The sequence below is a fragment of the Rhinoderma darwinii genome, chromosome 10, assembly GCF_050947455.1.
Source record: "Rhinoderma darwinii isolate aRhiDar2 chromosome 10, aRhiDar2.hap1, whole genome shotgun sequence".
Taxonomy (NCBI): domain Eukaryota; kingdom Metazoa; phylum Chordata; class Amphibia; order Anura; family Rhinodermatidae; genus Rhinoderma; species Rhinoderma darwinii.
The window spans coordinates 20068161-20083041 of record NC_134696.1 but is presented as its reverse complement, the minus strand read 5'-3'; the positions used below and the strand labels follow the sequence as shown (position 1 = coordinate 20083041).

General features: G+C 41.5%; 1 protein-coding gene across 3 annotated transcripts in view; it reads right to left on the bottom strand.

Moving 5' to 3' along the window:
- PLEKHG5 (pleckstrin homology and RhoGEF domain containing G5) overlaps positions 1-14881 on the bottom strand; it is a 186344-nt gene that overhangs the window by 78232 nt on the left and 93231 nt on the right. For all 3 annotated transcript variants that reach the window (XM_075839446.1, XM_075839447.1, XM_075839448.1), the window contains 2 exons: positions 13715-13844; positions 5932-6034 (listed from right to left, as the gene is read on the bottom strand). In XM_075839446.1, coding sequence (XP_075695561.1) covers positions 5932-6034; positions 13715-13844 — 233 coding nt within the window. The remainder of the gene's footprint in view (positions 1-5931; positions 6035-13714; positions 13845-14881) is intronic.

The following is a 14881-nucleotide window of genomic DNA, read 5'->3' as shown; positions in this document are numbered from 1 at the left end:
ACAGGTTGGTGTATATTGTGATCGGAACTCACTGTCGCGGGTGCTGAAAGAGTTACTGCCGATCAGTTAGCTCTTTCAGCACCTTGGACAGTGACGGGCGTCGACTAGCCTCATCTCTATGATGGCGGCTGCGCGAAAATCACGCAGCCGCGCATCATACACGGATGACACACGGAGCTGTCAAATGCCTTTTGCGCGCGCAAAACGCACATGCTCGTGTAAATCATGCCTTAGACAGCATTTTTCTTTTGCAGAAGGAGCATAACATAAAGCTAATGGGCTATCCACATCAAGCACATATGATAATCGCTTTTTATAGTGAATCTTCCATTTTGGCTAATAAAAATGGTTCTAATTGGGGGACCACCCTCTTTATTGACTCCATAATCCTTAATATTGTAAATGGATCTCTTTATTCCAAAATGTATTTTAAAAAAATCCACGCCTACTGAATATAATCTCACCGTATCCATCCAGGTTAACCTGTTTTGTAGTCTGAAAAATTCAAGTATCAATATCCATTATAATTTGACCACTAGGGTGCGCTGTTCCACTGTTCAAAGTAGAAGTATGCTTTATAGTCATTGTCAAGTTTAACCCATATTTATATTGAAGGAAAATAAAGGTATTATGACCACGGGGGATATTCTGACACTTCTTTAACTTTTCTTAGGCACAGGCATCATTTCCAGACTGCTCAGCGTGATTCGCTTTTCCAATGGATTTGCTCTAGCAGTTGGGCGTACTAGGGAATTTGCTTGTGGTCAGGATCTATACACACCCTATGCATTAGTATGAGCTGGAAGTGGGAGAGAATGGATGTGTCTGAACACAATCTTATGATGCTGAACTGGGCAAGGATATCAAAATAATTCCAGGCTTCCAAAAACAATACACGGCGCATTAGAGACAACACACCCCTGGCAAGAGTCATTCCACTAGGGAAAGAGCCCACCAGGGAAAACACAGCAATGGTCAGAGCTCTGCCTCTATTATCCATCAGTCTTGTCTCCTGGTGAGTACAAGCACAGGTCAGCTTAAAGGGGTTGTTCACTTTGGACAATCCCTTTTCGTCAAAACGGTTTCCAGAAGATAAGTAGATCACAGTTTGTCCCCTGCCAATCAGCATTAAACTATTTGGAGAACCTATCAACAAGAGTTTCATTTCCCTGCAGCACCTCCACAGGTGAAATGAAGTATTACATTGTTTCAATTGAAAACAAATGGGGATACACTGACATGTTGGGCACTCCAGAGTAAAAGATGCTCTTTGTAGTTGTTCTATGCTCAGGCTAATAGATGAGGATCCTGAATAGGTGACCCCCCCCCCCCCCCCTCTACCTGCCCTCCTCTTTTGTCTATTAACTCAGTTTTCTCTAATAGGATATTTGAAAGTGAGGTTTCTTAACCAGACAACCTTTTTAAAGTATGCAAGACCTTAGCTACCTGATGGGGATAGTTTTATAAAGCTGTGCTCCTTGTTTTTAGAATGAAAACTATTTTCTACAGGGAAAGCAGCAAATATAGGAATATCTATCGGTTGATAGGCTATACTGTATCCATGTCTAAAGATTGACTTCTGATGAATACCTGCTGTATCTCTTAAGCTTTAACTGCGTTCTTTGTAACATTAATTGCTAATGGTCTTTTCTCCTATGGAGTACTTTAGCTTTGATTGTAGAAAGAACGTGGGAACAAAGTTGTCAGACCTTATACAGTTGTCTAACTAGAAAAACGGACAAACTGTAGTATTGAGAAATATTTGCAGAACCCTTTTTAACTCAGCAGAGCCAGTGATTTTTGTAGAGAGCGAGTTGAATATGGTCTGACAACCTTTTTCCCATGTTCTTGATACAGGTGAGACTCCAGGTGAAGCTCCTATGGAGAGAAGTAGAGATGTTGTTAATGTAGTTATGGAGAACTTTCAGAGATAGGAGACATAAGCAAAAAGGTAAAACTGCAGATAAACATATCCAAACTCAAATAGATCAGAATAGCCATATTATTGCAATTAATTTAGAACTTAGAGAACTGCAGACAAAGAGCAGTCAACTGAGTTATCCTATTAAACTTTCCAATGCAGAACGACAAAAGGGGCGGGAACGGGGGAAATTAATCATTTTTAATATTCTTGCCTTTAAAAGACGATACACATAAATGTTACTTAATGCCGGGGAAAACCTGATTTATGATTATGAAGTAAATGACGTGAAAATATCCGCAGCGTTCTACACGCCTGACCAGATTTACAAGCTGAAGTCCACTTGTTGCTAAGTAGAGCCGGGTCATCACCCCCTTTAAAAATGGCTTCATGGAGAACACAAGCATTACTGGCACATTTTATGAGGATGGGACGCCATCTGTTTTTCCTGTCAGTATAAAAGCCGAAAGTTCATCCAGGGAGAATATGGAAATGGAGAGGGGGAGAAGTGTGAAGAAAATATAAGTCGTCCATTTCTGAGCTATATCAGTTTCTGGGAAAGTTGGGTGACCGACAACCAATAGCGTGGAAGCTACTTTTTGTGACGATCCAGGAGTACCCATTGTCGAATGCTAGATGGGTACAGTGATGGGCACTGTAATGTATCTCTGTCTGACTTTGATTTTATATGTGGCATGTCGTATTACCAGTGAAGTATCTATATGGGGTACAAAAGTAGAAGTCGTACCTGGGTCCTGGTGCCTGAGGTTTTGTGCTCCTTCGCCATATAAGAAAACACCAGTATTATAAATGGCGCATGGTAGGTGGGGGACCCTGTTCTAGAATTTGCATTGGGGTCCAGGAGCTATAGGGGTATTCCAGCATTTAGCATTACTCACTGGATAGGTAAAAAATGCTAGATCAGTGGGGGTCCAACAGCTGGGACCCCCACCGATCACCAGAAGGGGGAACCCGGTCCCCCCATTCCCCCTAGATCACAAGACAGCGGCTAGGAGGAGTTTGAATGGAGTGGAGGCCGGGCATGCGCGGTCCTGCTCCATTCAAAGTCTATGGGGCTGGCGGAAACAGCCAAGCACAGTACATGGCTGTTTCCGTCAGCCTCATATATTTTGCATGGAGCGCCACGACGCATGCCTGGCCTCCACTCCATTCAAACTCCTCCTAGCCGCTGTCTTGTGATCTAGCATTTTTCACCTATCCAGTGGATAGGTGAAAAATGCTAAAGGATGTAATACCCCTTTAAGTAACGCCTATACATAGTATGGAAATAGTCTCCCCTAGAATCACTGAAACTGCAGCGCCTCACGGAGGCAGCGTCCAGTGACACATGTAGTGCCAATGGGTCTGTAATTTAAGTATGCCATGTTCATGAGCCCTCAGACCAAGATAAGTGACTTAAAAGACTATTTAAAGACTTTACACAAAAGGACAACTTGTACTGTAGATAATGTGTGAGTGTGCAAGATTATACGTGAAAATAGATTGTAAATGTGTGAAAGTTTGCAAATTTCTGTTCTTTTGTATGTATAATTTTAAATACAGACATAGCAGAGCTGAGTTTGTCATTTGGCCCAATGTAGTTTTGCATAGATTGCAGGGGCCCAAAAGGTATAGTTAAATATCAAGTTGGCTCTGCTTCATCTGCGCTTATATAAAAGAGAGTGTGCATGCCACTACACTGTATTATAATAGGAGTTTATCCAAGAGAACAATATACTAGGAACCCGACTGAGCGACATCTGACGCAGGACGTAAGTGACCGCTCCTGAATGCTATCGCCCCTATTGTCCTGACACTCTATCATGAGCAATGCTTGTAAAGTGAAGCCAGTGTAAGGGAGATGCTCCCCGATGGTGTAAGCTTTCTTTTCAGAAGTGCCAAGATTTGTGTTTTATAGGGTCGCCATTCAACGTGGAAGGGAACACTGTGCAGGAAGTGAAACCACAGCTTTCAATGCAATGAATTGCTGCACAATATCTGAATAATAGGCGGCAGGCGGTTTAAATATCAGGGAAAACACAGCAGATCAGCAGACAGTCTGCATCGGTCTCCGGAGAAACATTACAAGTGCCAGCTGGACAAGGTCACCGCAGTCTCACTTGGTGCCTTTCACTGAGAATTCTGACTTGTAAAAAAAAAAGAAAGTCATTCATTATGAAGAGAAAGAAGGTTACAGAGAGCGAAATTTTAAAATAACGGCGGCAATGGTTTATTGATGAGTGCAAGGCATTAGACAACGCATTTCCATATGCACTTGTAGGGCATATGGGCATCAAAAGAAACAACTCCAGCTCTGGCAGTCTCCCCTTGACCATGTATCCCATTTATATGAATGGGTGCCATGTAATACTATATTTCCCCAGCAGTGGCCGCTGCAGGGAAAATGAGCAGCCACCAAAGCGCGGCCAGATGATCACCTGTGACACCTCATTCTAAGACGGGCCCTTTAAAGAGGACCTGTCACTAGGTCTTATAAGTTGAACTGGTTTACTGACCTGAATAGCGCTGTCTCCCTGAATCCAGCGTTGTTTTTCTGTTTTTTCCTGGAGCCCCCCGTTCCAGAGATATGGCCTACTGTTTTGTTGGCTCTCTATATGCTAATTTACTCTAGTTGGCCAACAGGGCGTGGGCTTCTCTCAAGCTGCCTTGCACTGATTGGTCAGCATCTGTGGCAGGGAAGCTAGCTCCACCCTGTTGGCTAACCGCAGCAAATTAGCATATAGGGGGCCATATCTCTAAGACGGGGGGCTCCAGGAAAAAAAGAAAAACAATGCTGGAATCAGGGAGACAGCGCTATTCAGGTCAGTAAACCAATTCAACTTATATGACACAGTGATAGGTACTTTTTAAAGAACAAGTTCTAGGAAATGTACTTAGAACTGCTCCTATTGAAAACCACATTGCCCTCACTGTCCTAAGCAAGGGCGGATTAAGGTTGGTGGAGGTCACTTGATTCTCCATCACAGCCACTTTTAGTTGAAGTGGCCTGCGGCTGGGCTGTCTGCGGCTAGGCGCGGGCTGAGACATCATTGCTTTGCAACAGCCTGTCCTGAAAAAACGGCTCCCATGGCCAAAAGGTGACTGGCATGGCAGAGAGCCGGAGCCTCCCATGCACCTAATGGACATCTGGTTCTTCTGTGAATTACACAATGGGTACCATGTAATGCATCATTTCCCCCGTGGTGGCGCTGCAGGAGAGTCAAACACATCGCAGATTACAGCTGATCGCTGAGGGTTTCAGTGATCAGTTACATTTTGAGGGACTCTCCTAACTTTTTTTGCAGTTGCTCTAGTTTTCATTGCTGTTTCTTTATGTCTTTGTAAGAGGAACGGCCTCTTTATGGAATCTTTTTGCAGAGCTGACTGATCCTCATACTTTATAGTGCGGCTAGATTGCAGCCATGAATGAAAGCTTAAACCTTGGCAGGGACTTATTGTGGTTTAATTTTTAAATATGAAGAAAGGAATTGGTGGAAGCCACAGGGGTAATTAAACGGGTAGACAGAGTAATTACAGCTCTAGACGAGACCGATCTGTGGTATATAATGCAGCTCACTAACAAACGCCTCATACAAGTGAGACAGAGGCCGAGCGCTGCTCCTCTGCTCTCATTCTGTAAGAACACTACTGCTGAACATCTACATAAAATGTTGAATAAATTCTTGGGCTTTTACTGGTTTTAAATTACTGGATGTTTTCTTCTCCATTCACATCTAAAGCGAATTTCCGAACTCTGAGGTTTTTCTGTTACCAGAGAGCAGTTCATTGTTCGAAATCAGATAAAGGATACACATCCACTCAGTTGTCAGGTCACATGTCTGACAACAGGATGAAGCTAAACTGCTGTCGGTTTCCAAGAGCAACCAGTAGAATTGTTAAAGAAGCTATGGATGTGAATGGGGAAACCTGCACAAAGTAACTCAAAATCAGTACAAAAATAGTAAAGCAAAGTATTTACAAAGCTGTGCAACTTTTCACGTAGAACCTACCCTTTACCATCCAGTAACTCCTCTTCATCTTCCTCGAGATCTGATGCGGGGCTGGTGCGGGGAGGGCATGATCGAGTAGAGACGTTGCGGGCCAGGATAGATCCTGAGAGAGAAAAATACAAGATAAATATACAAAGCAACAATGTATAAAACACAACAACATTATATGCTAAACAGGTCAGGTTTAATTAAGGGGGAATCTATATCACCTTCATACTCACCCAGTTAAAATAGCATCTGATTGGCTGCTAAAATCCTTGTTATAGGATGTTACCATTAACCTCATCCACTACCCTAGACCACCAGGGATGTTATTAACCCTTTTACTGCCCTAGACCACCAGGGATGTTATTAACCCTTTTACTGCCCTAGACCTCCAGGGATGTTATTAACCCTTTTACTGCCCTAGACCAACAGGGATGTTATTAACCCTTTTACTGCCCTAGACCAACAGGGATGTTATTACTAACCTCTTCACTGCCCTAGATCAGAAGGAATATTACCATTAACCTCTTCCTCTACCCTTGACTACCAGGGATGTTATTAACCATTTCACTACCCTAGACCACCAGGAATGCTATTACTAACCCTTTCACTGCCCTAGACCACCAGGGAGGTTATAATTAACTCCTTAACTGCTCAATCTCACTAGGGATGTTATAATTAACTCATCCACTGCCCTAGACCACCAGGGATATAACATAAACCCCTTCACTGCCCTAGATCAGAAGAGATGTTACCACTAGCCTCTTCCACTACCCTTGACTACCAGGGATGTTACCCACCTCTACAGGAGAAATTAAAAGAGATAACCCCTTCACTACCCTAGACCACCAGGAATCTTATTACTAACCCTTTCACTGCCCTAGAATACCAGGTATGTTATCATTAAAGCGACCCTCCAGTCTCAGGACAAGATTATAAATGTGATGGGGTAAATAGAGTATTACTACCTGGTGCCCTCCAGTTGTGCCCCTCTGCCGTGCATTTGCTGTTTTAGGGTCCCCTCTGTTTTGTCTCAAAATTGCCACAGCGCTTCTCAGACTGAGTCTAAGACACTCCATCTGTTCACGGATTGGACAAAACTGCTCACTTGAGCAGCTCTGGCCAATCCAAGAATAATGGGAGTGTCTCAGACTCGCTGCAGCCATTTTAGAACAGCACACAGGGGACCCTAAAACTGTAAATCCTCGGCAGAGGGGCACAACTGGAGGGGACCAGGTAATATTACGCCATAAATACCATCATATTTAAAATGTTGTCCTGGGAGCGGAGGGTCGCTTTAAATTCTTTACTACTCTTTTTCACCAGGGATGGTATTATCAACCCTTTCACTGCCCTAGATTACCAGGGACGTTATCATTAAAGGAGTTGTCCACTACCGGACAACTGACGACCTATCCACCATCAGTATATCATCTGTGGTGGTCTGACGACCGGACCCCGCACCGATCAGCTGTTCCGGCTGCCTGCGGGCCACTCTGCTCCTAGTCACATACTGCAGTACTGCAGCTCGGCCGCTATTCCTTGCTTCTGGTCGGAGCGGCTGATCGGTGCAGGCTCCGGATGTAGGACCCCCACAGATGACATACTGATCATCAGTTGTCCGTAGTGGAAAACCCCTTTAACGCCTTTATTGCTCTTCTCCACCAGGTATGTAATCATAAACCCCTTCACTGCCCTAGATCAGAAGCGATCTTACCATTAACCTCTTCCACTACCCCTGACTACCAGGGATGTAACCCAATTCAACAAAAATAATTAAGTGAGATAACAGAATTTTTTACTTCTTTTTATTTTTTGCACAGGTGTATGTCCGCCCCTGCACATGCAATTTGACGAATCAATAGCGAGAATAAACAGATTATAGCCCGGGTACGTAAAAAATAAATTTTCCTTAATGTTCACCATAAAACTGCAGACAGCAGCGGCAGGAAAATGCGATTTGGTAGAAAAAGGTCAAGAGTGCAATTATTATTCAAACCATAGAAAAGGCGACTCCCCGGATGACTCTAAAATTAGAGCTATACCGCGCTAAGAGAATGTCTGGACGGGAAAGGACAATAAACATATTAAATCTTGACTGAAATTTCCAGCGCAGGCATGGATTTTGATATACCCTTGAATATCATCCAAGGAAATCGCACGTCCTTGCCCACAAACTGAAAAGGATTTTGCTTGTCAAGGTGCCAGCTCATGTTTCCATGAATGCAAGCTCCAATACTTTGGCAGGAAAGTCATACTTAGAAGAAGTCTAGAACTTGTAAGATTATTATCACACAATATCCCAAATCACATGACCTGGCTCCAAAATATAGGGATTTAGGGGAAACTAAACCTAAAGTTTATCTGATCTCTATTTGTTGTGCGGTTTAACACAGTCTGTTGTCCTCTGGTATCAGCCATTTCAGACTGTAGTGTTCTTCAATGGGATGACATCACATATCGCCATAAACATTTACATTTTATGGGCTGACAAATTCAGGCTTAGTGAGACCTTGAAGGTATTGTGCCATTTGAACACCCCATTTTTATATGCTCTTTTTGAGCATTTGAATGCAGAGACTTAGCGAGCCTTTCCTTCATTTGAGATATAGATGGAGTTCGCTGCCCTTGCCCTTTATTTAAATACTGTGGCCACGTCAAAGTGGCTTGTTGCCTCTCCCTCTGACATCCAGCACCCCGGGCACATGACAATACATGCCCAGCCAGCCTATCTAGATAAGCCCCTCAAAGAACATTATAGAGTGGCATACCTGATATGAGCTAGAGCAATGGGCACTATGTAATACTTCATTTTACCTGCAGAGGGCACTGTAGGGGAAATGAGCAGCCCCACAGACGTCTCAATTGATCGCTGGGGGCTAGAGTAGCCAGAGCCGCTGCAATGAGATCATCTGACAACTACAATTGAAGGAGTTGTCCAGAAAGGAGATAGAGCAACCCTTTTAAAGGAACAGAAGGGGAAATGTTTGTAGGATAATGTGTGGTTATTTAATTGTTAAGGGGGAAAAAATCCAACATTCTTTAAAATCAGATTCTTCAGCAAACAAACCCAGATGAAATCTCTTTTATAGTCTTCACTATTTTGGGTCTCCCATCACGTATGGTCTGCTCTAAATTTTCTTTCTGATGGCTTGTAATGAACTTATATTTTAGTACCAACTGTGGTGCACAAAATGGTGACAGTACACTGCGAACACCAATGACACCTGAGCCACTAAATATAAATAAATATGCATTACTGCTAAATCTACTTACAATATCTATCTATCTATCTATCTATCTATCTATCTATCTATCTATCTATCTATCTATCTATCTATCTATCTATCTATCTATCTATCTCATATCTATCTATCTCATATCTATCTATCTCATATCTATCTATCTATCTATCTATCTATCTATCTATCTATCTATCTATCTATCTATCTATCTATCTATCTATCTATCTATCTATCTATCTATCTATCTATCTCATATCTATCTATCTACCTATCTACCTATCTATCTATCTCATATCTATCTCATATCTATCTCATATCTATCTCATATCTATCTCATATCTATCTCATATCTATCTCATATCTATCTATCTATCTATCTATCTATCTATCTATCTATCTATCTATCTATCTATCTATCTATCTATCTATCTATCTATCTATCTATCTATCCATCTCATATCTATCTATCTATCTATCTATCTATCTATCTATCTATCTATCTATCTATCTATCTATCTATCTATCTATCTATCTATCTATCTATCTAATATCATCTATCTATCTATCTATCTATCTATCTATCTATCTATCTATCTATCTATCTATCTATCTCATATCTATCTATCTATCTATCTATCTATCTATCTATCTATCTATCTATCTATCTATCTATCTATCTATCTATCTATCTATCTCATATCTATCTATCTATCTATCTATCTATCTATCTATCTATCTATCTATCTATCTATCTATCTATCTATCTATCTCCTATCTATCTATCTATCTATCTATCTATCTATCTATCTATCTATCTATCTATCTATCTATCTATCTATCTATCTATCTATCTATCTATCGTTGTGAACTTATATCATGGCACCAACTGTGGTGTTATTTGGGCACTGTATGACACTGTTATATCTTCACTGCAGGGCACTATTATGTTTGCACTCTATGGTGGTATTATTCAGATACTGTACACCAATATTGTGTGGCTGTATTACTCTCTATTTCCTTTTGGGGTCTGCATGTTTTATCTAGGGGTCTTAACAACAGACCTTGATCAAATTGCTGGTAAGTAAAGAAGGGTGCCGTGCAAAATAGTAAATTGGATTATCTGCTGGACACAAACCTGCAGCTGGGTTCATTGCGCTGTGCCCGCTCCCCTCATTCTTCACCACCTTAACACCTGGCACTGTACAAACAGCTGTCTGCTAACGACTAATTACTAGATAGTTGTGCTTGGAGCCCTGAGTCCCGCCAAATCCCTGCAGGCAAACACAACACACCCAGAAACAAGCAGGGGCACACATAACCACACTCCTGATATCTTTACAATGAGTGGCAAATTGTGGACATGCAGCGATTACAATGCACTACAGTATTACATCCGACAGGGAATTTGTCTTAAAGTGGAACTAATCCCCCAAAATAGGAGCTGTAATAATCCCATATATACCTATTACTATAGTCTAGGAGCCTTAGGCTGGCGCTGAGATAGTATAAACTATCGGGATGGAATGATATGAGTCATTGGTCTTCACTTGTGAAACTGCAACTCTCAGCCTGCCCTGGCACGCTGGGAGTTGTAGTTTCTCAATAACTGGAGAATCACAGGTTGGCGATCACTGGTATAACTGATGCACTGTATGAATCTTGTAATCTGCCCTGCCTAGAGGAAAATGTAAAACTATGGAAAAAATCTTTCATTGTATGCTAATCTTTTCTTAAAGTGTTTTAAAACTTTTAAAAATGTATGGCAAATCCCTAGGATACACCATCAATGTAGGAACAGTACAGTTGTGACCATTGGGACCCTCACCGATCATGAGAAACAAAGAGTTGCAGTTCTGCCGCACGACCACTATGAAGTGCACGGAGCCATCTGCTCCCGGATCAGAACATTGCATACCCTGCATAACATCCCGCACCCGGAGGCAGCCGTAGTAGCTGATCGGTGCAGGATCCGGGTGTCGGACCCCCACTGATCATATACTGATGACCTATCCTGTGGATAGGTCATCAGTTATCTGTGCCCAAACGACCCCTTTAAATCCTCTTGGTTATTCTTTATATACAAACTGCCCTCCCACTCAGTGTCAGGGGGGCTCTCAGTGGGGGCAAAAATTGTACTCTTAAAGGGCACGTAAAAAATGCACCATTTCATAGTGGTCTTACGAAAGTCATAAGCATGCTCTAAAGTTTGGTAAGCGCTCATCATCCCAATGTGTATTAGTGGGAAAAACAGAGCCTTGGACCCTTCCCCTATGTGATGCTATAGAAAAGAAAACAACCTTTACGTGGCACTCTTAAGTGACAACCCCTTCAAAAAAAATAAATCATGTCTTGTCAGTACTATAAAGATCACTGTGTACTTTGCCACACATGTCCCCAGGCAAAGTATACAGGCTCAGTACATCTCCCTTTAATTGTGAAATCTGCAGTCTCATAATTATAATCCTTGCGTCTTTTAACCGTGACCCCTGAAATTTGGCTGTGTGCCGCGCACCTCGGTTTCCCTGACCTTAGAAATGAAACTTTGTTAAGAACTACAGAAGGAATTTATAAAAATCATAGAAGAGTACAAACAGTGCTCTAGAAACATATCTTGTTATATTACCATTCAGCCAGTTTTTCTTTAAATGGAATTTATCATCAGAAAATGTCATATTATTTATCAGGTTTTTATTTTGTTTCAATTTTTATGTGACAATCCAAATAGAATACACCCTGGAATATTCCAGTTTTCAAATTAGCTGCTGGACGATACACAATAAAGCTGACATTTCCTGTCTTCTGCAGCCCACTTTTCAGCTTTGTAGTGTAGACTGGGACATCTTCAGCAGAGTAATCTCATTATCATTAAAAGATGAAGGATTTAGCGACAGCTGTACACAGAGATAAAGCTCCCTTGTTACTCCCTGAACTTTGGGGAAGGGGCTGTAATCCATCTCTTCTTGTAGACCATATCAGTCTATGGACGCTTTTCTGACAATTAACACCCATTAATTGCAGCTGCTATAAAGCATACGCAACCTACTGCGCTGTCTACACAGACAATACAACAAAGAAGTGTGTGCCTCCTACATGGTCGGCCCCAGGGAACATATTAAAAATAGGAAATAAAATAGATGAAAACATTTAAAACATTACTTAAAGTGTAGCTAAATGTTTGACAAACTTCTGACCTGTCATAGTGACACGTCAGAAGTTTGTATTGGTGGTGGTCCGAGCACTCAGACCCCCACCAATCGCTAGAACGAAGCAGCTGAAGCGCTCGTGTGAGCGCTCAGCCGCTTCGGGTCTGTTGGGCTTTTTCCAGAAAACCGATGTATCGGAGTACAGGCTCATAGACTTTCAATTGAGTCCGTACACGATACATTTATTTACGGAAAAAGCCGAACAGACACGAAGCGGTAGAGCGCTCACACGAGCGCTTCAACTGCTTCGTTCTAGCGATTGGTGGGGGTTTCAGTGCTCGGACCCCCACCAATTCAAACTTCTGACATGTCACTATGACATGTCAGAAGTTTGTCCAATGTTTAGCTACACTTTAACACATTATTTCTCCCCTCCAGACTTACAATCTGATTAAAGAGACTAAAATTAAATACATCAGATATTCCCTTTAATATAAAGTCTCTTTACTTAACAGAGACTAATATTCCCAGCTATGCTGTATACTCTCTGGATTAGATTAGTCTGATATTAGTTTTGCCTTGATTGTTTCTTCCATTTTTTGTCTATAGCTCCTATGCAGACTTATGTGTCTCTATGGTAACAGACTACAAACAAATCCTGTGAAGTCTGATCCTGCAGTCCATCTGTACCTTACTTATTAACCTACTAAATGCATGTTATCATGAAGTAGGGGACAGGTGGAAGAATGTATGACTGCAGGATCAGACTACGCTGGGTTTGTTTGTGGTCTGTTACCATGGAGACACACAGATTTGTATGTGGGCAGTAAACTTTGGGAGATGTTTAATTAAGACTAGTGGAAAGTTGCTATATTTTTACATTTTGGATGTATTGGAGCAATCAAAATATACCGTTACGAAGGTGGACCTTCCCTTTAAATTTCAGGATGCAAAGGTATAGTTTGAAGTTCCTTGGCTCCATGCTAAATATGTATAAGGGCCTCCAAAATGTGACAGGCAAGCTTATAAGGCAGAGAGGTCTTTGGCCCTTCCTGAGCAATTGGGTCCCTGTGAATACACAATCTCTAAACCTCCTACATCGTTGCTACTGAGCATTGGCTTTCGCTAAACCCAAATTTTCCCCAAATAGCAGAAACCTCTACTAAATAGGATAATAAAAAATTCTTATTCTGTCCCCTGCTACCCCTCACCATCAGAACCATACATGTGTGTGTATACACTGGACTTCACTGTCATTGCAACTATAGTGACATCATAAGATGTGGTCGTGTCGTCCAATCACTACAGGTTTTAAGAACATTTGGTCCACAGCAGATAACATCCCAGGGGACTGATCTATGTGATCAGAGCTGTCAAATGGCTTGTAAGAAATTATAATAAGGTTCTTACCTTGAGGAGGGAGGTCAAAGCGTATATGTCTATCAAAGTGCATGGTGCTGTGGAACTTGATGTCACATGACTCACACAAATTTAAAGGATTCTTCTGATTCATTTGCTGGCAGTCCGCGTGGTGACATACCTGGGGAAAAAGCAAGAAACAATTCTTCAGCAAAGGAGACGTCTAAAGGGAGGACAGTCAAAATGGACACGAGCCATAAACTGGGGTCCTGAGCGGTGCAGCAGATACTGGGGGATGGTAATTCTGCTCTCTCTGTTAGCACGAACTGTAAATTTAATTTTATCATTTAATATTTATATGAACACATTACATATTTTACAACTTGTTAAAAATACTTTCCATTTCCAAAAGATGATAGACAGACAGACAGACAGACAGACAGGTGAAAAGATAAGTTAAAAGGATGCCGCAAGCAAAAATTAGTCTATGCCTACAAGAATTGTGGGGCCGCAGGCACCCTTGACATGCCAGACAACCAGTTCTCCCAAGTCATAAGAACCAGCCTGGGCAAAGATGGTTAGTGGAGGAGGCCCCCTAGGTCATCAAGGTGATGTAAGCCTCGGGGGAACGTGACACATGTGCCCTCCTCATAATCCAGCCGAGGGAGGGAGGGAGGGAAGGAAGGAAGGAAGGAAGGAAGGAAGGAAGGAAGGAAGGAAAGAAAGAAAGAAAGAAAGAAAGAAAGAAAGAAAGAAAGAAAGAAAGAAAGAAAGAAAGAAAGAAAGAAAGAAAGAAAGAAAGAAAGAAAGAAAGAAAGAAAGAAAGAAAGAAAGAAAGAAAGAAAGAAAGAAAGAAAGAAAGAAAGAAAGAAAGAAAGAAAAACTATAGCTAGATAGATACTTTCCATTTCCAAAAGATGATGATAGATAGATAGATAGATAGATAGATAGATAGATAGATAGATAGATAGATAGATAGATAGATAGAATAGATAGAATAGATAGAATAGATAGATAGATAGATAGATAGATAGATAGATAGATAGATAGATAGATAGATAGATAGATAGATAGATAGATAGATAGATAGATAGATAGATAGATAGAAAAGACCACATTGCTACCTTAAAAGCAGCTTCTTTAGATTGTAAGGACCTGAGCTGATACATTTCATGGCTCACAATTACTGGCGAATTGTTAGAGAGACAAGCGGGTGAG